The sequence below is a fragment of the Geotrypetes seraphini genome, chromosome 6 (genome assembly GCF_902459505.1).
Source record: "Geotrypetes seraphini chromosome 6, aGeoSer1.1, whole genome shotgun sequence".
NCBI lineage: Eukaryota > Metazoa > Chordata > Amphibia > Gymnophiona > Dermophiidae > Geotrypetes > Geotrypetes seraphini.
In genome coordinates, this window is record NC_047089.1 from 48,056,341 (window position 1) to 48,083,136 (window position 26,796).

Sequence of the window (26,796 nt, forward strand, 5' to 3'; positions counted from 1 at the left end):
CGAAGTGTACGTGTTGATTTATCTTATGATCAAGAGTCAATAAAACACAGCCACATGGAGCACTACATAACATAAGAACATAAGAATAGCCATACTGGGTCAGACTAATGGACCATCTAACCCAGTGGTCTCAACCTCGCGGCCTGGGGGCCACAGGCAGCCCGCCAGGTACTATTTTGAAGCCCTGAGTATGTTTATTATAATAACAAAAGTAAAATAAAAGAGCTATAAATGACAATATTATTATTAAGATTTAGCCAAAAGGAAAGATTTATAAACTATAAAGAGTTTTACCTCTTGCAAAATTGTCATTTCTTTAATAATAGTAACATAGTAACATAGTAGATGACAGCAGATAAAGACCCGAATGGTCCATCCAGTCTGCCCAACCTGATTCAATTTAAATTTTTTAATTTTTTTCTTAGCTATTTCTGGGCAAGAATCCAAAGCTCTACCCGGTACTGTGCTTGGGTTCCAACTGCCGAAATCTCTGTTAAAACCTACTCCAGCCCATCTACACCCTCTCAGCCACTGAAGCCCTCCCCAGCCCATCCCCCACCAAACGGCCATACACAGACACTGACCGTGCAAGTCTGCCCAGTACTGGCCTTAGTTCAATATTTAATATTATTTTCTGATTCTAAATCCTCTATGTTCATCCCACTCTTCTTTGAACTCAGTCACAGTTTTACTCTCCACCACCTTTCTCGGGAGCGCATTCCAGGCATCCACCACCCTCTCCGTAAAGTAGAATTTCCTAACATTGCCTTTGAATCTACCACCCCTCAACCTCAAATTATGTCCTCTGGTTTTACCATTTTCCTTTCTCTGGAAAAGATTTTGTTCTACGTTAATATCCTTCAAGTATTTGAACGTCTGAATCATATCTCCCCTGTCCCTCCTTTCCTCTAGGGTATACATATTCAGGGCTTCCAGTCTCTCCTCATACGTCTTCTGGCGCAAGCCTCCAAGCCATTAACTATTTTTTTCTGAGGCCCTCCAAGTACCTACAAATCCACAACGTGGCCCTGCAAAAGGTTTGAGTTTGAGACCACTGATCTAGCCCAGTATCCTGTTTCCAACAGTGGTCAAATCCAGGTCCCAAGTATCTGGCAGAGACCCAGTGTTTCTCAATCTTGAGGCATACCTAGTCCCATCAGGTTTTCAAGATATCCACAGTGAATATGTGGATGAGAGATTTATATACCATGGAGAAAATGCATGCAAATCTATCTCATGCATATTCATTGTAGATATCCTGAAAACTTGATGAGACTACTCTCGATGCTGAACACAGCTCTGTAGTTAGGGTGGGCAACAATGGGGGAAGGGAAAAATCTCTAGACAGATGTTTATTAGCAGATGCTATTTAATGCTTTGCTGTTCTACTTTGCTACAGTGGAGGGAAAATTTGGTTATATTGTGATTGATGTACTATAGATCAGGGTCTCCAGCCATTGGGCTGTGGACCGGTACCGGGACGTGGGCTGTGCCAAACCAGGAAGGACAGAAATAATATATTTTTTTAATTTTTATTTTATTTACATTAGTTTGCAAGATATTTTATTTTGAAAGTGCATAATATATATGTAATAATTAAATTATATATTATGCACTTTATTGATTATGCACTTGAATCCCTCCTCCCCCCTCTCCCAGTCTGTGGAAAAATTGTCTTGCATGAAAGCGGTCTGTGGTGCAAAAAAGTTTGAGGACCACTGCTATAGATGGTTATACAGTAGATGGTTAGATTCTACTCCACATGCCACATTTGGAGGCCCAGCAACTTTTAATGAAGCTCATGTAACATTTAGCAATAAGAGGTAAAGGATTTTTATAATACAGAAACTCAATAGCCAAAGGAAACTGATTGATTATACCTCACCCTTTCCTGTCCTGTTACCTCTCTTTACATATCTAGCCATGTTTTCTTCTGCCAAACATATTTCTCTCTTCGCCTTGAGTTCTTTCTAGTATTCTTTTCTGTGTTACTCTGTGTCTCTTGTGTTCTGCATATCATGAATGCCACCTCTTTTGCCTTTATTTTCCAGCCACTTGTTAAGAGTTTCATTTTTTCTTGCTTTTGTTTACTTTCGTTACATAAAGATCTGTTGCCATTTTTATAGCTCCTTTCGTTCAAATTCTCATGTCCTCCCCTCCGGTCAGCTCCTTCTTCAGATAGTCCATCATTTTACTAGAGTCAGCATGTTTGATATCCAGGACTTTGAGTTTTGTGTTTCTGCATTCTTTTTTAAGTCGTATCAAATCATACAGTTTGATGATCACTGCTGGGCACCCACTCAGATGTTAGACAAATGTTCTCCATTTGTGAGCATGAGATCCAGTCCAGTCACCCCTTCCCTCATAGATTCCAACACCAGTTGTCTGAGTAGAGCACTCTGCAAGGCATCTACAATCTTTCTGCTTCTTTATGATTCTGCAGATGGGACATTCCAATAAGTTATCTGGCAAGTGGAAATCTTAGGGTTATCATATGGCTCCAAAAAAAGGAGGACGGATTGAGGCATCCGGGTTAGATACGTCTAAAACCAGTTTTGATTATCGGTACTTGGACGATCTGTCTTTTTGATCATCCAAGTACCGATTTAGGCCATTTTTTTAAGGTTTTTTTTTAATGAGCTGTCTGGATTTCTCAACAAGGATCCTTCTGTGTATTGCTTTATCTTCCTATGTATCTAAAACCTTTTTATTGACATCAGGCTTCTCTGTATTATGTATTTCTTCTCCCTTTTTGCAGACAGGTATACTCAGAAAAATACAAACTCATTTAATCTACCCTCAAACCAAGACCCACCCCTACTGCTCCTCTTTCCAGCAGTCCTGACTTTAAATCCCACATTTTCTTACAAAAAAACCCCCCAATCCCTCCACCAACTGATTTGCTGTCAATTTGTTCCCGACATACCTTTTCCCCAGTGCCCCATCTTGTAGTAAAACCTGAACAGTTCTAAACACCTGCAACAATTTATTCGGATGTGCATCTTGGGAAAAAATGTTCTTCTTTACCCTTTGCAGTAACTTCAAATAACTATTTGCCTCAGACCTCTAGTCTCTTATTTCTCTCTAATTTTATTCTTTACCAAATCCTTTCCAACAATCTAAGGCCCCATTTTACTAAGACACAGGAGTGAGTGTCACGCGGCAAATGCTCCGACACCCATTCAATCCTGATGGGCGTCAGAGCATTTAACATGTCGCCGCGTGCTATTGAACTTAGTAAAAGAGGGGGTGATCCTCTTCCTCACCTCCCTCAACTCCTTTGTGTACCAGTTATTACAATTGCACTCTAACCACAACCTCCTTCACCAAATTCAACTCATCTACAACCTTTCAAGTAATCACACACCAACAATCATGCACCCCATCCGCCATCCTACCCCCCACTTTTCATAATCTATCCTACCTCACACTTCTTTCTGAACTTTCCCACACATCACCCCTGCTAATAACACCAACTTAAATATTACCCCAAAGTGATATGATCATTGTAAGACTGTAATCACAAACACCAAACACTGCACCAGTCCTTTCGGGGTTTTTGTTTTTTTTTAAATCATCTTTGGGTAGTAGGAGGGGATCATTGACCACTGGGAAGAAAGGGGTGTCATGCCTTAATCCCTTCCATGGTCATCTGGTCAGTTTGGGTACTTTTTTAGCATTTAGATGCTGTTAAAACAGGTCTAGCTCCAAACATCTTAAAAAAAAGTCCAGGACCTTTTGTTAAAGGTTTGATTATGCCTGACGAGTGCCTAAGTCCTAAGACCACCAAAACACACCACTAACACACCCTCTTAAGATTTGGACACACTGGAGACAAAACAACTAGAAAAATGTCTAGAAAGTCTGTTTTGAGAATGCCCACATGGACGTTTTGACTAGTAAGACATCCAAGTGCTGGTTTATGCTGTCTTGTGGACATGTATCTTTTTTGAAAATGAGCTTGTAACTGTCTAAAATTAGGCAGCTCCTTGTATAATTACACTCTAACAGTGGGATTTCCATCCATTTTTAATCAAACTTGATTGCTAACAGGCAGAAGCTACAGCACTCCAAAGTATCAAGAGTGGCAGCAAGACCCCAGGGCACCCAATCAGGGCTATGGAGCACTGACAGTGGCTTGAAGACTGCAAGCTGCCATGAGAAAGGCATAGCGGCACAGACATTAGCAGAGACCCCTAAGCACTGGTAAAGGGTCACAAGACCACAAGACGCAAGAAGAGAGGTAAACAGCATCAAGACACGGGGAGAGGTACAACACATCAGTAACATTGACAAAATGACCCAAGCATCCACAAAGAGTGGCAAAGCACCAATAATATTGGAAAGAAGACCCCCCAAAATACAGAAAGAGGTGCAAAGCAGCAACAATGTTGGCAGGTAGATCCCAAGATAAAGGAAGAGGGGCAAAATAGCAGCAATATTGATGGGAAGATCCCAAGATATGGTGAGAGGTGCTAAGCAGCAACAACTTTGGCGAGGAAACCACAAGGAACCAGAAGAGAGGTAAACCAGATCCATCATTTCTAGAACATCCCCAAGGTACTGGGAAAGGAGTAAAGTAGCAACAAAATTGGCAGAAATACCTCTAAGATAAAGGGAGAGGGGAAGCTAATTTCTAAGCATCCTTCGTATTGAAGGGTTTCAATCTTTTTTGCACTTTAAGCTACAAAAGATCCACCATCATTATTGGGATAACAATGTCCAGGCTGGCCCTTCTTGTTCTTTATGGCATTCTTGAATGGCTTCAAAAAAGGGGTCTGAGGAAACAGATGAAGCTGAGCCCACATGCACAACCTGGATGCTTCCTCCTAAGTGATTCATTGGCTACTTGGTAGAGAATAGAAGCCACCCACAATTCAGCCAGGCTTAAATCAGCAGCAAGGAAGAAAGGATAAAAGAGACAAGGGGAAAAGTGTAAAGAGGAGGGAAATAGAGCAACAGAGAAGGCCTTATACCAAGGGAGAGGTAACTGTTCATCTGCTCTTCATCTTGAGGACTCAGTACTGTGACTGAAAGGGTCTTGATTCCCAACTGCATTCCCCGAACCTCCGGACAAAATATAATCTGTCATCTCTAATTCTCGTCTTTGTAGGAAGAAGAACAAGTTTGTCCTTTTAATTATATTTAGGATTTCATTTAAATTCCAGTTGTGGCATTTAAAAATATTCCAGGATGTTCAATACCCACCAGTATCCAAAGAGTTTCACTAATACCTGGATAGCCATCGATTTTCATTTTCTCAATAAATATGAAATCATCTGATAATTGCTTTGAGGAGATTCTAACATATTCACAAGGGCAACATTTAAATGATTTTTCAATGTGACGTAATTATGACCATAAGAGTGAAATAAGAGTTAAGTTTGTTATAGAGTCGTTTACTGCAGATCTAAAAATAACATGGAGGTTATTTTGACTGAGTTAATGGAAAAGTCAATACGTGAGAACAGAAATGTCTTCAGGGTGTGGGAACTGAACCATTCAGAAAAGTGGAAGTGGATATCTGATGATTAAGTACCAGCATTTGTGTCACAGATTTATTCAGCTATATTGCTGGAGTTTCGCAATTTGCATGAAGAGAGACTTCAACGGAAGTGTTGCTAAACATTAAAATTGTCACGGTTTTTCAGCCTCAATGAGTTAGTAATAATAGTACACATTTCCTGTACTAAACAGTATGACCTTAAGACTTTTCAAAAACACTGACCGTAACATGAAAGGTCACAGTGTGTGCCGACATGAAAAGAACAATCATCAACCATCAACGTTTCATATAGCTGTCAGATCCCTTTAAATAGATGGTAACTCACTTTAAGAAACATGATAATTGCACAAGACCAACCTTTTATCCAGGTATTGACAATTATCTTTTGCGTAGTGAAACTATACCTCCCTTCCCCTCCTCCCCCCCCCCCCCCCCCCCCCGCTTTTATAAAACCATGATAGCAGTTTTTAGCACAGGCCGGTGCGCTGAATGCTCTGCACTGCTCCCAACGCTCATAGGAACTCTATATTCATACTTATATGAAAAATATATATCTTTAGTTGTCTTTGAAAAAGATAATAAATTCCAAATTTTAACAGACTGAAAACAAAATTAACTTTCTATAAAAATCGTTTTTCTCTTATGGTCTAGACCAGTGGTTCTCAACCCTGTCCTAGGGGACCCCCCAGCTAGTTGGGTTTTCAAGATATCCCTAATGAATATGCATGAGAGAAATTTGCATACCTGTCACTTCCATTATATGCAAATCTCTCTCATGCATATTCATTAGGGATATCTTGAAAACCCAACTGGCTGGGGGTCCCCTAGGACAGGGTTGAGAACCACTGGTCTAGATGGAGAAGACCTTGATTCATTAAAAGGCTCTCTTGACCTACCAGAGGAATTCATGAAGCAATAATAGAACATTTAGAAGACTGTCCAGATACAATTTTATAAATGAAACAAGATATTTTAAAGATGATTCAGGATCTGCATTCAACTGAATGAGAAAAAGTTTGACATCTTTACCTTGCTGCACCTCATACCAAACAGCTTGAAAAAATTATTGAAGCGATCTGTGCTAATGAGGATAAAATGTATACTACTCTATTAGCTGACAGCAGATTCTCCACCATTGTTGCAAAGGAAGTTGCTAATGATCACATTACTATTGTTTGAACAACGGAGTACTGCTGCACTAGATTCATTATGTGGGATACAGTTTTATGAAATTCGGGAACCCTTGTGGAACCCACTGACACATGGGGCACGAAGTAGATTGCTAAATGTTTAACAAGACACATGGATGACTAGTACAACCTCCCTATTCACATTACTTCCTTGCACATTAACAGGGGTTAGGGGGGCACCTGGGGCAGGGGTGGGGGGTGGGCCTTTGGTGGCAGTAGGGAGTGGGCATCCCTCCTGCTGTTTCGCTGCCATGTGTGTGGGGAGTGTCCACTACCTGCATAGGGAGGCTGTTCCACACAGCTATCATTCTTTCCATATAGTAGCATTTCCCTTGATTAGTCCAGAGACTATCTTACATAAGAACATAAGAATAGCCTTAATGGGTCAGACCAATGGTCCATCAAGCTCAGTAGCCCGTTCTCACGGTGGCCAATCCAGATCCCTAGTTCCTGGCCAAAACCCAAGGAGTAGCAACATTCCAGCATCTCAAAGAATAGCAAGATTCCGGAACCCCAATGAGAGTAATATTCCAGAGCTGAGATTATGATGTCATAATGCCTCATTTCACAGTGCCTCAGAGCCAGCCTCATCAGTGGTGTTACAATAGCTTGATTGTCCTATACTTGGCACATTTAAGAGCATAAGAATAGCCTTACTGGGTCAGACCAATGGTCCATCAAGCCTAGTAGCCTGTTCTCATGGTGGCCAATCCAGGCCCCTAGTACCTGGCCAAAACCCAAGGAGTAGCAATATTCAATGCTACCAATATAGGGCAAAGGTATAGCCTCTTATTTCTATTAGCTGTCAATGAATTAAACAATGTCCACATAAAGCAGCACTTAGATTGTTATCAAATATTCAATATTAAATACTTTAAGACAAATTTCTGTTAAATCTTCAGAATGTGCCAACCTCCAGCCAATTGATGAACTTGCCGTGAGATGGCTCAGCTTGGAATCAATTGGCTGGAGGTTGGCACATTCTGAAGACTTAACAAAAATTTGTCTTAAAATATTAAATATTGAATATTTGATAACAATCTAAGTGCTGCTTTATGTGGACATTGACCAATGCAGGGCAAGCAGTGGCTTCCCCCATGTCTTTCTCAATAACAGACTATGGACTTTTCTTCCAGGAACTTGTCCAAACCTTTCTTAAAACCAGCTACGCTATCCGCTCTTACCACATCCTCTGGCAACGCGTTCCAGAGCTTAACTATTCTCTGAGTGAAAAAAAAATCTCCTCCTGTTGGTTTCAAAAGTATTTCCCTGTAACTTCATCGAGTGTCCCCTAGTCTTTGTAATTTTTGACGGAGTGAAAAATCGATCCACTTGTACCCATTCTACTCCACTCAGGATTTTGTAGATTTCAATCATATCTCCCTCATCCATCTCTTTTCCAAGCTGAAGAGCCCTAACCGTTTTAGTCTTTTCTCATATGAACATAAGAACATAAGAATAGCCTTATCCAATACCCCTCATTCCAAAGCTTCTGTTCAACTGAATGAGACCCACCTGCTGTGCATTTATGCCACAGATGGATTTAAATGTCTCCATTATATCTCCCATCTCCCACCTTTCTTCCTAAGTAAACATACTGAGACCTTTAAGTTTGTTCCATATGCTTTCTGATGAAGACCACTGACAGTGAAGTAGCAAGGGTGAGAGGCACCCGGAGCAGTGGATTCCCTCTCCGCTCCTGCCTGCCACGCACCCCTCCCACTCTTTTCCTGATCCCTTCTGCCGTGCACACACACCCTTCCCTTTCCCCTTACCTCTAGTTGAAGTTGTTGCTCGTGGCAGTCCACAGTGTGCTCCTCGCGACCCCATTGGCTCTCCCTCTGACATCACTTCCAATGCGCAGCACCCAGAAGTGATGTCAGCGGGAGAGCCAACGTGGTCGCGAAGAGCACGCTATTGACCGCCGCGAGCAAAAACTTCAACTAGAGGTATGGGGGAAGGGAAGGAGGGGTGCACGTGTGGCGGAGAGGAATGGGAAGAGGTGGGGGCAGAGAGGAGGAGGGGTGCTGGTGCCCCCACCAACATGGTGCCTGGGGCGGACCGCCCCCCTCACACCCCCCTTACTACACCACTGACCACTGACTGACTATTCTAGTAGCTGCCCTCTGGACCAACTCCATCCTGTTTATATCTTTTTTTTACCTTTCAGAACTCTACACAATATTCTAATAGAGGTCTCACTAGAGACTTTTGGAGAGGCATCATTACTTCCTTTTTCCTGCTAGCCATTCCTCTCCCTATGCACTCAAGCATTTTCTGGCTTTTGCTGTACCTTTTCAAAACTGGATACTTTTGAATGAAAACTCAGGGCACCAGATCCCAGCCTTACATCCAATTCAGCTGGAAGCCCAAAAGGAACAGGCGGTAACTGCCTGAGTCAAATAATTTCACCAGCTAGGAATGTTAGAGGCATCAGATTATGTTTAAAAATGGACTGCATGCTTTTACATTGCTCTCACTGCGTGCCTCCATTTTTCTTTAAAAAGGAAACACTACATTATGAATTCACTCTAATGTGTACGAATTTTATTTGATTTACGCAGTAATCTTGGTTCTATTTAAGTATGTTTTGACATTCACTCACGAAATCTATCCATAGGATTTTTTTTCACAGAATGAGAGCTAATAATTAATAGTTAATGAGAGCTAAAAGTCAAATATCTGCTAGGAATAACAAACTTCTCTTTGTAATGACAGGAGGTGCCATACAACTTATTTTGAAGAATTGGAAGAACTGGGATAGGTTAAATTACACTTTCTGGTGGGAATCCCTCTGTTATACTTTTAAAATGGCTGATGGCAATACAGCAGGGAAGGTACAGGAAATTTATGGATGTTTGGGAGCCGTTGACTAAATTTTGTAAGGAATGATAACTGACTTTATTTTACTGACCTTAAACATACACTTCCAGGGTGGGAGGGAGGGGTTTGTACTGGAAATGCTTTGGGGAATTTTTAGATAGTTTCTTGTGGGTATTTATTTTCTTGAGGGTGGGGGGAAAATAATTGCTTATTACTATATGTAAGTTTATTGTGCTTTTCTTGGAATATTATATGTACATGAATTATTTGTATGCACAATTGTAGTTGGAAAATTTAATAAAGATTATTAAAAAAAAAAAAAAGAAAGTAATACCTTATTCTTGCCTTCAATCATCTCCATTCGTTCACTGATGATCTGAATTTTGTTCCCTGTGTGGTTGCTGTTGTTCCGAGTGCTCAAGAGAAAAGAATTACTTTTGGTGCGATAATCACACCTGTGGACAAAGAGAGAGAACATGTTGGAATTTGGTCCCAATCTGGTCACAATGGAAAAAGGGAACAGGCACAGTGGTGAGTTTTCTTTAACCATAGTAGAAGATTTCTAAAATGAGCAAGGCATCCCACAGAACTAAGCTAATTTTAAAGTACTAGACCTTGTTTAGCTAAGAAAAAAGGATAGGGCCCCCTTTTATCAAGCCGCATTAGGGGTTTTAATTGCTGGCCGCTGCGGTATAAGCTCCGACGCTCATAGGATGGAGTGATGGAGTTTTTACTGCAGCAGCTGGTGGTAAAAAACCCTAGTTTAGCTGCTAGGGATATGCACAAAGACAATATTTTCAGTTCATTTTTGGATATATTGGACTTTTCTGATTTTCAGACTTTTTGGGTTTGTTTCACATATTGGTTTTAATTTTTTTTTAAATGTTAACATGCGATAGAACTTTATCAGTTCAATATATTTTTATTTTTATTTTTATAAATATAATCAATAAAATAAAAACAGATGTGGGCAGGCACAGTCCTAGAGGGCCACACCCAGTCAGGTTTTCACGATTTCCATAATGAATATGCATGAAATTGGCTCATGCATATCCAGTCAGGTGAAAACCTGACTGGCCTTCAAAGACCATAGTTGCCCTCCCCTGAAAAAGAACAATAGCCATAGAGTGTACCACACATAGAATTATACAGTTTTTACAGATCATATTTTATTTGTTTAGGGGGTCCTTTAACTAAGGCGCACTAGCCGTTTTACAGCGCGCTAAATGCTAACACATCCATTATATTCTATGAACGCGTTAGCATTTAGCGTGTACTAAAACAGCTAGCACTCCTTTGTAAAAGGACCTCTTAATTAGGTATTTATATACCACCTCTCAAGGTTATTTAAGTGGTCTACAGTCAGGTACTCAAGCATTCTCCTTATCCGTCCTGGTGGGTTCACAATCTATCTAATGTGCCTGGGGTGATGGAGGATTGAGTGGCTTGTCCAGGTTCACACGACACAGTACAGGGTTTGAACCCACAACCTCAGGATGCTGAGGCTGTAGTTCTAACTACTGGGCCACTCTTTCCCCCTATTCATCTAGGCCACTCCTTCCTCCTATTCATCCAATTTTCTATTCAGATGGAGTTGATCTACACCCAGAAAAAAAGCTCATTTTCCATTGGCCACACCCTCATTTTTATTATACAGACTCATTCCACCATTGATAGACACAAAATTCCACCAGAATTTTTCCAATTTGTTACTATCAACATCAAAGATAGTGCTAGTAAAACATTCAATAGCTGTGTTCCTCCGTCAGACCTAGGGGTCCTTTTATCAAGCTGCGGTAGGGGGTTTAACGCACGTAATACCTCGCGTTAAAACGCCTGCCGCACTAGCCGCTAACACCTGCATTGAGCAGGCATTAGTTTTTTAGCCGGCCGCGGGGGTTAGCGCATGATAAAATGTCCGACGCGCTAACCCCGCTAGCGCGGCTTGATAAAAGGACCCCATAGTTTCCATATAGCAATCTTATACAGTAAGGGAGAAGTGAAGGGATATTTGGAATCAGAATTTTTTCCCCATTCACCTGATAATGTGATCCTAACTAAAAGTACTAATACAAGGGGCTGTTGAAAAGTTCTCAGCCCAACCAAAAAGAGGATGATTTGGAGCCATGAAACTTACAAGTTATACCACGCTTTTCTTGACACTTTTCGTTTCAATGAGGCAAATGCATCTAGCAAATGGGCACAAGTATAAGGAAACCAAGCCATTGTGACATCACTGATGAGGTTGGCTCTTAGGCATAGGCGGAATGAGGCATTATGACATCACAATACGAGGGGCCACTGAAAAGTTCTCAGCCCAACCAAGAAGAGAATGATGAGGAGCCATGAAACTTACAAGTTATTCTACACTTTTCTTGACACTTTTCATTTCAATGGCCAAAGTAACAACACTTTTGATATGCAAACTAGAGTTTTGGACATTCAATTAGATAATTTACTGAGCTTGGAGCATCAAGTTAACCTGGTTAGTAAAAAATCATTTTTTCTTTTAAGGAAATTACGGGTAGTTCAGAAATATTTTGATAAGGCAGTTTTTTCAAGTTGTGTCTCAATCGCTTATTCTTTCCCAGAGAGACTACTGTAATATTATTTATTTAGGATGTGCTAAAGCAGGGGTGCCCAACACGTCAATCGCGATCGACAGGTCGCTCGCTCAGGCGACCCCAGTCGATCGCAGAGCGGGTTCCCTTCTTCCCTTCTCTTTTTTCCCCTCCTGACTGGCCTGCTCCTGAATTCTGCTGCTGCCTCCGCTGCTCAACATTTTTAAAAAAAAAACAAAAAACCGGCTTGGAGAATTTATGCTCCGAGGGCTAACGTGTGCTTGTAACGGCTTCCCTTCTCTTCCCTCTGAAACCGGAAGTTATGTCGGGGGGGGGGGGGGAGAGAAGGGAAGCCGGCACGCACATGTTAGAGCCCCGTTCGCGGGCTAAAGCGGGAGACAGGTCAGTGAAGCTTCCGATTTGCTCTTCTTGCTGCCAGGTCCTGCCTACTTTCTGTTTCCTCAAAGGCATGACCCGGCAGCATTTCTCCCAATAGGTCGATCTTGGGCCGATCAGCCTTCCTCTCCCCGACGTCAATTCTGCCGTCGGAGAGGAAGTTCTGGCCAGCGGAACTTCCTCTCCGATGGCAAAATTGACGTCGGGGAGAGGAATGCTGGTGGGCCCGAAGCAAGGAGAGCTTGGCCGGCGGCTTTGGGGGCCTGTTATCCGATGGCAGCGGCAGTGGCTTGGGGGAGGGCAGGGAGGGAGAAAGAGGGCAGGCAGGAAGACAGAAGGAAAGAAGAGAAACAGAAAAAAAAGAAAGGGGGCATGAAGAGAGAAAGAAAGAGAGGGCAGGGAGAGAAGAAGAAAACGTTGGGGGGGGGGGAATGAGGTCAGAAGGAGAGGAAGCTAAAGGAGAGGCTAAAAGAAGGGAAGAAAGATTGGATGCACAGTCAGAAGAAGAAAGTGCAACCAGAGACTCATGAAATCACCAGACAAGGTAGGAAAAATGATTTTATTTTAAATTTAGTGATCAAAATGTGTCTGAATTTATATCTGCTCTCTATATTTTACAATATGGTCCCCTTTTACTAAACCGCAATAGAGGTTTTTAGCGCAGGGAGCCTATGAGCGTCGAGAGCAGCGCTGGGCATTCAGCGCAGCTCCCTGCGCTAAAAACTGCAATCGTGGTTTAGTAAAAAGGGAGGGGGGTGGGTATTTGTCTATTTTGTATGGTTGTTACTGAGGTGACAGTGCACAGAGTCATCTGCTTTGACCTCTTTGAAAAAACCCCCGGAATAGGAATGATAATTAACAATTCTATGCGTACAGTGTGCGTTGTGTTTTTTAAAATTTTATTGTTGGTAGATCATTTTGACTTGATCATTTTAAAAGTAGCTCGCAAGCCCAAAAAGTGTGGGCACCCCTGTGCTAAAGGATTGTTGAAAAGATTACAAACTGTGCAGAATACTGTGGTGGGGGTAATATTTTCATCTCTAAATATGAAAGAATTGCACCATATTTCATTAAATTACTTTGGTTGCCAGTAAATGCAAGGATTTATTTTAAGCTTTGTATTATGAGTTTTAATATTCTATATGGCCAGGTGCCCATATTATTTAGTGGAATTGATTTCATTACTAGCAGGAAGACCAGATCATATTGTTCAAAAGCAATTCTATCTTCAATTTCCCTCACGTTAAATTGATTTTGATTGCACCAGAGGGTCAATTGTATAAATGATAGACACCATTCACCCATGAAAAATTCACATCAGGCCGCCAAAAGCTGGGAACCCACTCATCAGTATGGCAAACCAGATGGCACGCATTAGCACTATGTCAAATACAGGTATGCCCTTCCAAAAAATAGGCTAATACTAGATCCAAAAGCCCATATACTTAATTTGAATTAAATTGAATTAGCGACTTTGGATCTCAAGTGCCCGCAGTTATGAGCCAGTAAAACTAGTCTTGGCTCATAACTCTCTTGCGATCTATCATCGGTCCTTCAGTCTCTTTTACATTATTCAGTTTAATGTATATGGAAATTTTCTTTTTGTACCATTTCTTATATACATTCATTACCCGACCCTCCGAACACCCGAGCTAAGTATTACTATGGTTACATTATAAAGTTAAAATAAGGATAAAAAATAGACTTAAGAAGATGAATTATAACTGAATGGTACAAAAAGAAAATTTCCATATACATTAAACTGAATAACGTAAAAGAAACAAAAGTTGCTAATTCAATTTAATTAAGTATATGGGCTTTTGGGTCTAGCATTAGTCTATTTTTTGGAAGAGAGTAGTGTGTTTCACAAGTTTTTTGAAGTGACCTTGTAAATACAGGTATGCACCATGTATGGGGGGTATCTCGGGGCAGACACCGAGTGTGTGTTGGGCAGGACCAGCAAACAAGCATGCAGGATGTATTCTATAAACATCCCACGTGTGAAAACGACACATTAAAGACTTGTCCGAATGTACACCTTGTATAGAAAGTGACTAAGTGGCGTAGTTATCCTCATGGACTACTGTTGAGAGCTTTGTTCTGAGTGGGCCGTGTTCATTCCCGAATGCGGGTTGCAGATTTCTACGGCAATTGTGTCCCCTGAGGAAGGCGTCGTTTGGACACCGAAACTAGGATCCTTGTTGGGACTTGTGTTTTCAAATAAAGACAGTTTTCCAAAAAAAAAAAAGGGGGGGATTTGCGTCTTTGTATGAAGACAGTTTTTCTTGGCTGATTGGACTCCTCCCTTGCCTCTTCTGCTGTACTGTCTGCAGTTTCGAGGCAAAGTGTTTTCTTCTTTCTGTTCGCTGCCACTGTTAAGTAAGACATGCTATTTTACCACTAACATGCTATTTCAGGGGTCATATCTTATGCAGTGAGATCTAGTTAAATAGTAAATAGCATAACCTAACAGTAGCTCACATTGGTAACATCCTTCCTGAATAGCAGAGAAGATGTCTTTTGACCTATAGCATTGGTTGGTGATTTGTGCTGCTGGTTTGCATTGCAATGATTGGTTCAAAACTGAAGGGGGATAGGTTCAAGACAAATGCAAGGAAGTTTTTCTTCACCCAAAGGGTCGTGGACACATGGAATGCGCTCCCGGAGGAAGTGATCAGGCAGAATACAGTACAGGGATTCAAACAGGGATTGGACGGAATCCTGAGGGACAAAGGGATCGTAGGGTACTGAAAGGGGTGCGGGGACAAAGGGTCAAGAATTGGATGGGAAGATAGAACTTCGATGAAAAACCAAGGGGTGATTCAGACAGGTCATGACCTGTTGGGCCGCCGCAGGAGCGGACTGCTGGGTGTGATGGACCTGTGGTCTGACCCAGCAGAGGCACTACTTATGTTCTTATGTTCTTATGGTCAGGCCACCAGGGCAGGATTAACCAATAGGCCAATAGGCATGTTCCTAGGGCTCGAAATGGTCAGGAGGGCCCGATGAAGAAGGGCATCAACATTGTTTTTTCCAAACGGCGATGGGCCCCTCCAGCATCGATCGGCAATGCAGCCCCCCTCTCTCCCCATCGACGTAAAGTAAGACAAGCAAGCAAAACGGGAAAGAAAGGCAACGGGAACTGTAATTGTGCAAGAGGTGCTGCTTGCTCAAAGCTTCCCTCTGACGCAGCTTCCTGTTTCCGCCTGGGTGCATGGTGGGGCGGGCGGGGCAGGGGGCCCAGTGTTCTTGTGTGCCTAGGGGCCCTCGACGAATTAATCCTGCCCTGCTGCCTCTCTGCCTTCACCTAACCCTCTGCAGCCCCATTAACTTCCACTGCTTCATTTTGCCATGGCCTTTTCGGGACCCTATGACCGAAAAGAAAGATCCCCATCTGACGTCTGGCTTGTAAATGCTAATCATGCAGGCATTAAAATGCCCAAATTCTGCCCAAATGGTATCTGTATAACTATTCACTACAACATATTATGATGTAGTGGCAAATGAGAGGTGCTTCACTTAGGAACTGAAGGATAACTTCAGAAAGCAGTGGAGAAAAAAAGGCTGAAAATACACCTGGCAGCTTGATGCAACAGCATTCAATAGTTGCCTAGTTTCATATCATGGGCATAAAAGAAAACTCCACTGAAATTACTCTTCTTCGGGACACAAAACTGAATATGCACCCACCCACATGCATACAGTGGAACTTATCTGCTGTTGGATCATAAATCTTCATCCCATCGTGGGCACTGTTCATTTCTCTCAAGCTGCTCGGTGCTCTATCAACGAACCACAACAGTATTTAAAAAAAAACAAAAACCAACAACAACGAGGAATCCTCATTTCACCGACCCCTCAGATGTATCAGAGGATTACTTTAATCCAAATTTTGTGCAGCTATAGCGTAATGGCAGCAAGGAACAATCTGTTAGTTTAAATCTATAACTATAGAGCATGTACACCTTATAAAATGCTATAAGTTACAAGCATATGTCAAATATTTTGGAGTGGAGGAGTGACCTAGTGGTTAGAGCTACTGGCTCAGCACCCTGAGGTTGTGGGTTCAGTTCCAGCACCAATATTTGTGACCTCAGGCAAGTCACTTAACCCTCCATTACCCTAGACTATCAACCTACTAGGACAGATAGGGAAAATACTTAAGAGTACCTGATTATTCAATGTATTGTAAACTGTTTTGGAATCCATCGAGGCAAGGCAGTATATCAAATAAAGATAATCAAAACCATAAATACATAGCTATAATAGAATCCTCTAAAGAAATGTAGGCATCTATTTGTCATTCTAGAATACGCATGTCCCAGCACCAGCTCTGCTAGTCTGAACTGAGCCCCAAGATCAGAGAAGTTTGGAATCGACAGTAATAATATGCCTGCTCATGGTAGCTTTGTAAAGCAGCATTTCCAGGCATTCAGGTTTCACAAAACAAAGCTGAACACGTACCACATTTTCACAGAAGCTACAATAACAACCCAAAAATGTGCAGACCATGCTAATGCTTCCTTAAGAATGACTTAATATTGACTTTTCTGCAAGAACATAAAGGGTAGGATATTGGCTGGCACGTAGCTACCGCATGTGCATTATTTCAGGAAAAATATTCAGGAGCGTAAAGGAGTAAATGGGATTTGGTAGATTAAAGTGTGCCTCCATGTTAGCACATGCAAACGCTGTTAATGCACATTATTATTAGCAAATCCTATTGCATAAAATGGTGTGTAATGCAGTTTAATGCCACCTTAGTGTGGTACCTCACTTTGGAAAACTCATAAGAACATAAGAATAGGCTTACTGGATCAGACCAATGGTCCATCTAGCCCAGTATCCTGTCTTCATAGAGGCCAATCCAAGTCAAAAGTACCTGGTAAAAACCCAAATAGTAGCAGCATTCCATGCTACTGATCCAGGGCAAGCAGTGGCTTCCCCCATGTCTGTCTCAACAGCAGTTTATGGACTTTTCCTCCAGGAACTTGTCCCAACCTGTCTTAAAACCAGCTACATTAGTCACTCTTTCCACAACCTCTGGCAATGCATTCCAGAGTTTAACTATTCTCTGAGTGAAAAAAATATTTCCTCCTATTGGTTTTAAAAGCATTTCCCTGTAACTTCATCGAGTGTCCCCTAGTCTTGGTAATTTTTGACGGAGTGAAAAATCGATCCACTTCTACCCAGTTCTACTCCACTCAGGATTTTATAGACTTCAATCATATCTCCCCTCAGCGGTCTCTTTTCCAAGCTGAAGAGCCCTAACCTTTTCACTCTTTCCTCATACGAGAGGAGTTCCATCCCCTTTATCACCTTGGTCGCTCTTCTTTGAATCTTTGAGCGATACTCAGGTGGCAATTCTATGACAGGGTGCCACCTTTTAAAATCCTCAATGATGCATGGGTAGCTCCTATTCTAGAACGGGCTTCTGGGCACCCAGATTCCAACCTTTTCCATGTGAAGGGCTGCAAAATGGATGAGAAAGTTCTGGGTGCAGCAAAAAGATTTTAGGCTTACAAACATAATTTTAAATACTAATTTTGGTTCTACCAGCATGCCACCATCCAACGGAGCAACATCATGCAGGTAAGTGCAAGCGATAAGGCTTCATGCAACACAGCCAATAAATTCCATCGCTTCTCATCAGCCCACCTTGGTGCAAAGTACCACAGACCTTACCTATCAAGCCAATATTAAAATGGAAGGTATACTGTATGTTCACACAAGAAAATATACGAATAGCAGCAGAACTTTTAAGCAATTTTATATACTGTTGCTAGCCAGCGGTGGGGTTAACCTCAGGAGAAAAACATTACAGAAAAACATGGAGAAAAAGCCTCAATATCTTATTTTAGAGACGCCAATCAATACTGATTTCAAGCCGCTCCACTCTTATCATGGGCAGTAAAAAAACTCCATGCGGTAATGAAACTTTCAACAGGGGCTCAAACCCACCACTGTGCACAGGGTTTAACAGATCAAACCTGTCAAAAACAAAGACCAAAAATTACAAAAATACTCAGCTTTAGGGTATTAGCTGTTGCTCCTTTCCGACGCAGACCTCATGGAAGTAGTAAATCCTAATTGTAAACTTTCTGTGGCAATGCGACTCAGGCAACTATTTGGACATAGGAGGGGCCATCATTTTTAGTAGACTGGCCATGTAGACATGTGAGCAGAGCAGTGGGGCACCCTAGGAAGCACTACAGTGAACTTCACTTCAGAGGTCCCAGGTACACATCTCACCATAACCCCCAGTATATGGTAAGCCTTCCAAAACTCCCCCAAAACCTACTGAACCCAACTGTCTACCACTCCAATAGCCCTTATGGCTGCAAGTGTCTCCTATATGTCAGTACAGTAGGTTTTGGTGGGTTGTGATGGGCTCATAATTTCCATCACAAGTGTACTAGTTAAAAATGGACCTGGGTCCTCTTCTTTGGAGTCCATTGCACTGACCTACCAGGCTACTCCGGACTCCTGTTTGTGGCTCCAATAAGACTTGCTATAACATCTGCAGTTGCCAAAGAGGCACGTATGTACTGTTTCCTTCACATCTTTGGGGAGTGGGAGGGATTCAGTGACCACTGGGAGAGTAGGGGGATCATGCTTATATCCCCCTAGTGGTCATCTAGACCAGTGTTTTTCAACCTTTTTACACCTATGGACCGGCAGAAATAAAATAATTATTCTGTGGACCGGCATCGGTCCATGGACCGGCAGTTGAAGAACACTGGGCTAAGTTGTGGGCCAGACCCCACCCATCTCTACCCAATCTCCACCCCAGACACTGCCCCCATAATAGTACTAATTGCACCTTGCACGTCCCATGCCTCATCTGGAAGCCTTCCCTTCGACGTTGCAACGTCAGAGAGAAGGCTTCCGGTTCAGGTGCAGGATGCCCGTAGGAGCCACTGCCTGTGGCTTTGTGCACTGAATCAGTTAGGAAGAGGGAGCTTGCTCGAAGATAACGCCGCATCGATCGCACCATGGACCGGCAGTTGAAGAACACTGTTTTGGGCCTGATGCACATGTTGGCCCTGTGGACCGGCAGGAAATTTCTGTGGACCGGCACTGGTCCATGGACCGGTGGTTGAACAACACTGATCTAGACAGTTTCAGCACCTTTATGGCACTTATTCATTTTCAAAACAAGTCTAGCCCCAAACGTCCAAATTGTATCCTGGACACTTCGTAAAATGTTTATCACTGCAAAACATCCAAGTCCTAAATCCGTCCAAACCACGCCTCTAACAGGCCCCATTGGAATTTAGATGAACAGCATAGAAAACCATCTAGAACATAGGTTTTGAAAATGGCAATTTGAAAATTTGGCAATTTAACCATCCAAGTGCCAGTTTATGCCAGTTTTTTGGGACACTTATCTGTTTTGAAAATGAGCCCTTTAATCACCCAGAAGCCTCTCCTGCCTGGTTAAATCACTTTGAATATCAACCCTGGAGTGTTTTGTGAAATACATGTAAGGACCCTGAGAAATACACAGGCAGATTTTTGTGTATACATCAGAAGTCACTCGTATGTTCAAAAAAGAGTAGCATCACTTAAGGTTTTAGATGTGGAAGTGCCTGGATTTACAGATATAAGGGTCAGCTTCACAACCTTCTCATGAAAATGTTAGCATGTCCAAGAAGAGCCAATTAAAGGAAAGCATGAGTGCCCCCATCAATCACTGGTACAAATCCGAGGTCCAAACAAGTAGTTGGCTAACACTTATGCCTGCCTCATAGCTGGTGAAGTTGCCATCATTCATAGGGTTAACAGATGTCCAGGGGTCCGGATGATTTTTCAAAACCCGGAACTTTGTTCGGGTTTTGAAAAGCCTCTTTTAAATTGCATCAGGCAGGAGGAAATCCACGTATGCGTGGATTTCCTCGTGCCTGATGAGAACAGGCAGCAAGGGGCGGAGCTGGGGCATAACAGGGCGGGGATGGGTGTGGATGGGGGGACGGGTCTAGAGAGTCTGGAATTTACTTTAGTAAAATCTGTCAACCCTAATCATTCATATGTTCATTTATTCATTCATTTATTGGGATTTATTACCCACTTTTATGAAGAGATTCACCCAAGGTGGTGTACAACATATACGGCTTGATATAAACAACTTAAAATTGTGTCAGCAGCATAATAATAAGAAAACAACCAAATGCAATCGATGAAATAAACTTGGTGACAGACAAATTAAATCCTAGCAGTAGCAAAGACACAATACAGAATCAGACATATACACATTCAAGAGAATTCAGTTAGGGATTCCAACAGATGCAAGCTGCCAAAATGGGAATCATACAGCAGATTGGCACAGAAATGCACTTACATGCCTAGTTATACGATAACGCTAAAGGCTAGATTCCATAAATGGAACCTAACTCAGTAGGCACCTATGAAAGTTGCACCTACCACATATCAATCAAAGTTAGGCGCCGTTTGTAGAATCGAGCCTAGTGGCATCTAAATTGACTTAGACGTCAGTAGATATGAATAATGTAGGTGCCGGTATATTAAGTCAGGGTTTTCTTAGCCTAATATACTGGCACCTAGGGTAGATACCTACATTAATCCACACCCAAACTCTGGCCCAAATCCAGACCTAACCACGCCTACTTGCTAGTAGGTGACTCAGTATAGATGCCTACATTGAAAGTGTAGGCACCTACCGGTTAATTATTATTTTTTAATTGGTTGTTAATGATGCTTTCAATTATCAGCACCAATGAAGTCAATTAAATAAAATTAAGTTAGGCACCTAGATTGGTAGGTGCCTTTTATAAAATCAGGACCTAAGTGTATCCACATACAGCTGAAAAGAGGGCGTTCCCATGGAAGGAGCAATGCAGGTCAGTGTCATTCCATAAAATCGAGCGCAGTATTACAGATACCGCAGGTACATGCTCAACTTGTGCACTGGGATTTACACCTGGAGGAAGGCATGGCCTAGTCGTTAGAACTACAGCCTCAGCACCCTAAGGTTGTGGGTTCAAACCCCACACTGCGCCTTGTGACTCTGGGCAAGTCACTCAATCCTCCATTGCCCCAGGTACATTAGATAGATTGTGAGCCCACCAGGACAGATAGGGAAAATGTTTGAGTACCTACCTGATTGTAAACTAAGTTTCCAAGTTTTATTAAAATTTGATATTCCACTTATAAAATTTTCTAAGCTTTATACAGGTAAATATATAATAAAAAGTAAAATCAAGAGTCAAGTACGATATGACAAACTGATGTACTGGTACGTAAGGGAAAAGGAGGAGAACTACATGTCAAAATAGGATAGAGAGACAGGCAAGAGTAGCACAATTGGATGGGGCCCTTCTGTAAGAAAGAGAAAGTAAAGGTATGGGTATTCGTTACGAAGAATAGATTAAATGTCAAAGGCGTCACTGGTTAACACATAATTACAGCTTTCTTGACTATCAGCTTGCTGACCCGAGGGTCTCTTAACCTATTTACTGTGGTTGCTAGTTTTTGTTTTTGACTAGTTATGTTACTCATGTTTTTCTATTGCATTTACATTAATAATGTTTCTGCTAGGTTAGCTTGTCATCAGTTTGTATGTACCAGTTTGACTCATATTTGGATGCTTTATCTTGTCCTGCTGGAAATCTGGCTTGAGTTTTTCCTATGTCTCTGATATGTTTTTCGCTGAATGTAAAGGGATTCAATAATCCTGTGAAATGCCGTAAAATTCTGCATTATGCTGAACAATACAATCCTGATATAGTTTTCTTTCAGGAGACACATCTCCCAACTGTAGAAGCTATAAAGGTTGCTCCTGCCTGGGCTTATCCTCCCATATTTTCATCAGCTATTGGGAGAAAAAATGGAGTTATCACCTTGATTAGGAAACATGCTGACATTAAAATCATCTCTTCTAATACTGATGTGGAAGGCCGATGGGTCAGAGTTGATTTAACCATTGCTGACACTCCCTTTAGGGCATATAATATTTATGCACCCAATCAGGATTCACCAATATTTTTTGAACGACTTGCTAATGACATACTAACAGCTGGTGCTACACCGCATTTGATGGGTGGGGATTTCAACCTTGTTCTTAATCCAGATAAGGACAGAAGATCCTTAGCAACTTACAAAAAAAACACTACTTATACGATCTTCTTTACCAAATGAAGCTGACCAACCTATGGAGACTAATGCATCCAGACGAGCTGGCATTTACGTTCTATTCTCCTCCTCATTCGTCCTATTCTCGAATTGACTTTTTTCTTTCTAGCTATTCACTCGTAGATAAATTGGAGAATTCTGAGATCCATCAAATTACTGTCTCAGATCATGCTTCCATTTTGGTAACCTTTAAAAATCTAGGTACACCTAGAAATAAAGGGCTTTGGAGATTCAATGCAGCTCTATTATCAGATCCTTCTTTTATTGAACATATTACAAAACACATGAAAGAATTCTTTGAATTTAATCTAGTTTCAGACACATCATGGCATACCACTGGGATGCATTTAAATCCTATATCAGGGGCATTATCATATTCTATACCTCAAAGAAGAAGAAAGATAATAAACTACTATTAGCATCACTAGAACAACAGATTACTACTAAGGAAACTCTGCATTTCAATGATTTGACTAATATATCTCTTCTGGAGTCAATCCGTAACCTGCGGTATGAATTTAATCTATTGCTCAATACTAATGCATCTAAAGAGATATTTATTCAATTGGCATATTACTATTCCACAGAAAATAAGTGTGGTCGTCAAATGACCTCCTACTTGAAGATCAGATCAGAAAAAAATGTCCATTCCAACCATTATAGATGATTCGAATATTACCCACATGAATAGCATAGACATATGTACTCAGTTCCAGTCCTTCTATAAGGAACTTTATTCTACTGATTCTCCAGACTCTGATGCCTTTGATTCATATTTGTTGGAACTACAGAGGCCTACCATCACGGACAACGACAATGAATCTCTTATTGCACCACTCCACCAATCCCATTTGGAAGAGGCCCTACTCTCTATGGCCAAGGGTAAATCTCTGGGACCAGATGGTCTCACAGTGGAATTTTATTTAGCTTTCTGTTCTTTACTTCTCCCATTTTTGGTAGGTTTTTTCAATCATCTTATTTCAGAAGGATCTGCAAGAGGAACGTTCACTGAGGCGATTATAATAGTATTACCCAAGTCTGACAAGGATCCACTTCGGGTGTCCAATTATCGCCCTCTATCTCTCATAAATGTAGACGCCAAGCTCTATGCAAAACTATTAGCTCTGTGTTTACAAACAGTTTTACTTAAACTCATACATACTGATCAGAATGGCTTCATGAAGGGGAGATTATCAAGTGATAACACCAGGCTTTTCTCCCAGGTAATCCTTCATGCACAATCTCTCAAGGACCCTTTTCTTGCCATGGCTCTGGATGCGGAAAAGACCTTTGATCGTGTGGAGTGGTCATTTTTATTTAAAGTCATGACCTGGTTCAGTATCCATGATCGATTCATCAAAATGGTTAAGGTCTTATACTCAAATCCATCCACCAGACTACGGATTAATGATGTTCTTTCTGAAGCATTTACCCCATCAAGGGGGACGAGACAAGGGTGTCCATTGTCTCCACTACTCTAATATTGCAATGGAGCCTCTTTTACTTGCTGTCAGATCTAACCCGGATATAAAGGGTCTTCAGATAGCAGACTTGTCAATCAAATTATCTGCATATGCAGGTGATATATTGCTTTATACATATTTGGACTCTTTACCTCATATCTTGCAGACAATCCACTCGTATGCAGCAGTATCTGGGTACAAGCTCAATATCATGAAATCAGAGGTTATGCCCCTGAATAGTATGCCTTGTGGTGATGTCATTTCTGGTTTGAAACTAAAATATACAATGTCTAAACTGAAATATTTGGGAGTATATTTTGGAACTTCTTTTGAAGAAACTAGAGATTTCAACATTGAATATATTCTTCAACTTATTAAATCTGTTACCATACGTTGGTCCCCACTTAAACTCTCATGGTGGGGGAGATTGGATTCGCTGAAAATGGTTCTGGTTCCAAAAATAACATATATTCTTTTGATGATTCCTTTTCTGTTTCCAGCATCAACATATCGTAAAATTGAAACTTTGATGGTCCATTATTTATGGAATAACATAGCTCCTCGTATTGCATTGAAAAAGTTGAAATGTACTAAAGATAAAGGAGGGGTTAATTTCCCCAGTATATATGATTACCATTTAGCATTTCTTTGCAGACAGGGGTCATGCTGGCTTCTTGACTCTAATTCTTTGAATATCCCTACTTGGTTACAGCTAGAACAAAAAGTATATGATAAACATTATCTGAAGTTCTCCTCTTTCACATCTTCAGATGAGATTTTCAAACAAAACTCTGTAATGTCTTCTACCAAAACTGCGCTGCTTGAAGTGGATAGCATTGCTGAAGTTCACTGGAATAACACTTTGATGACAGCTCTCTGACGTAACCCAAAATTGAAGATCCGGGGCTTTACATGGAATGAAAGTCTTGGAGAAAAAGGGACATTTGGTCTGTCTCTCAATTACTATCAAATGGCACATTTATAGACTTTTCAACTTTGGTTTCCATTTACAATCTGGACTCTACACAGCACTACCAATGGTTGCAATCGAGGCATTGTGTAGCAACTTACCTAAAGCACACTATGTTGTTAGATGTCTCCCCTTCGATACTTCAGTGGTATGCAACTATTCAATCATCTCAGGGCGAAGCATCTGCATGGTATAAGCTTCTGAAAATGAAGAAATTTACTTCTCCACTTGCTTTATATGATATATGGAACCATGACACTAACTTGGAGATAGATGTACAGAGTTGGACCAACATCTGGAGATCTTCATTTAAGGCTTTAAAATCTTCTACTTTTCAGCAACTAGTACTTTTTCTTTATCACAAAGCCTATTGGAAACCATATAAACTGTCCAAAATTGATACATCGATTACTAATCTGTGCTGGTCTTGTCAGCAACAAATTGGGACATTTGACCATATGCTATTTTACTGTCCACATCTACAATTTTTCTGGTCGGAGATTTGGAACACAATTTGCAAGCTTCTACCTATCACCGACACCCTATCATATGCTGTGTTAATATTTGGTGAGCACGCAATCACTTCACCATTGGATAAGTATGAAGCAAAATTATTAAGATGTTTACTTTTAATAGCATTAAAAGTCATTTTATCCTGTTGGAAAGATTCTTCGGCACTACACTATAACTCTTGGTGGAGTATGGTTTGCCTGTACTCTAAATATGAAAAATATATTGCTGAAAAACAAATTCATTATCTACTTATGATAAAATTTGGCTCAGAGTTCTCAATTATTGTGAGCTATAAGGAACATAGGCTTATATATGATGTTACTTACCCCTTTACCTATCTTATTATTCATACTCTATCTTTGTGGTACAGACTTTATTGTGCTAACCTACTGGATGAGATAATTTCTTATGTTGATTGATATATTTTGTTGATTCATGACAGTAAGATTGTTTGATTCTACTACTGTACTAGCATATTTTGTTTTTCATGTTTATTTGCATATATAATAAAAATACAATAAAAATATTGAACAAAAAAAAAGAATAAGAATGTTTTCAATTTTGTTTTAAAGCATACTAAAGATGTTTCTTCGTGTAAATCAGTGGACGTTGCATTCCACAGAGTACGGGCTGTAACTAAGAAGACTGTTAATCGGGTCGTGCTGAGCTGACAAATTGAAGGAACGAGTAGTAGATGTTCTGCATAAGATCTCAGGGTTCTAACAGGGGCACATGAAATCAAAAGTCTGTTCAAGAATTCTGGGAGATTTGTATTACTTAGATAACTTTGATAGGTGGTATATAAATACCTAAGAACATAAGAATAGCCTTACTGGGTCAGACCAGTGGTCCATCAAGCCCAGTAGTTCGTTCCCACGGTGGCCAATCCAGGTCAAAAGTACCTGGCCAAAACCCAAGGTGTAACAATATTCCACGCTACTAATACAGGGCAAGCAGTGGCTTCCCCCGTGTCTTTCTCAATAACAGACTATGGACTTTTCCTCCAGGAACTTGTCCAAATTTTTCTTAAAACCAGCTATGCTATCCGCTCTTACCACATCCTCTGGCAACACGTTCCAGAGCTTAACTATTTTCTGAGTGAAAATAAATTTCCTCGGTTTGTGAGTGTTTTGCAAGACAAGCAAAACATTCCCACAAATTGTGCCTCACGAACTGAGCGTTGACTCAATTTGCAAGCCCCCCCCCACATGATCCGGAATCC

The 26,796-nt window shown here is 41.1% G+C and overlaps 1 protein-coding gene across 4 annotated transcripts in view; it reads right to left on the reverse strand.

The window, feature by feature from the left end:
• The window catches only part of FLT1 (fms related receptor tyrosine kinase 1), a 284,781-nt gene that overhangs the window by 132,980 nt on the left and 125,005 nt on the right, over positions 1 to 26,796 (reverse strand). For all 4 annotated transcript variants that reach the window (XM_033949142.1, XM_033949140.1, XM_033949141.1 and 1 more), the window contains exon 11: positions 9,854 to 9,974. In XM_033949142.1, the coding sequence (XP_033805033.1) occupies positions 9,854 to 9,974 (121 nt within the window). The remainder of the gene's footprint in view (positions 1 to 9,853; positions 9,975 to 26,796) is intronic.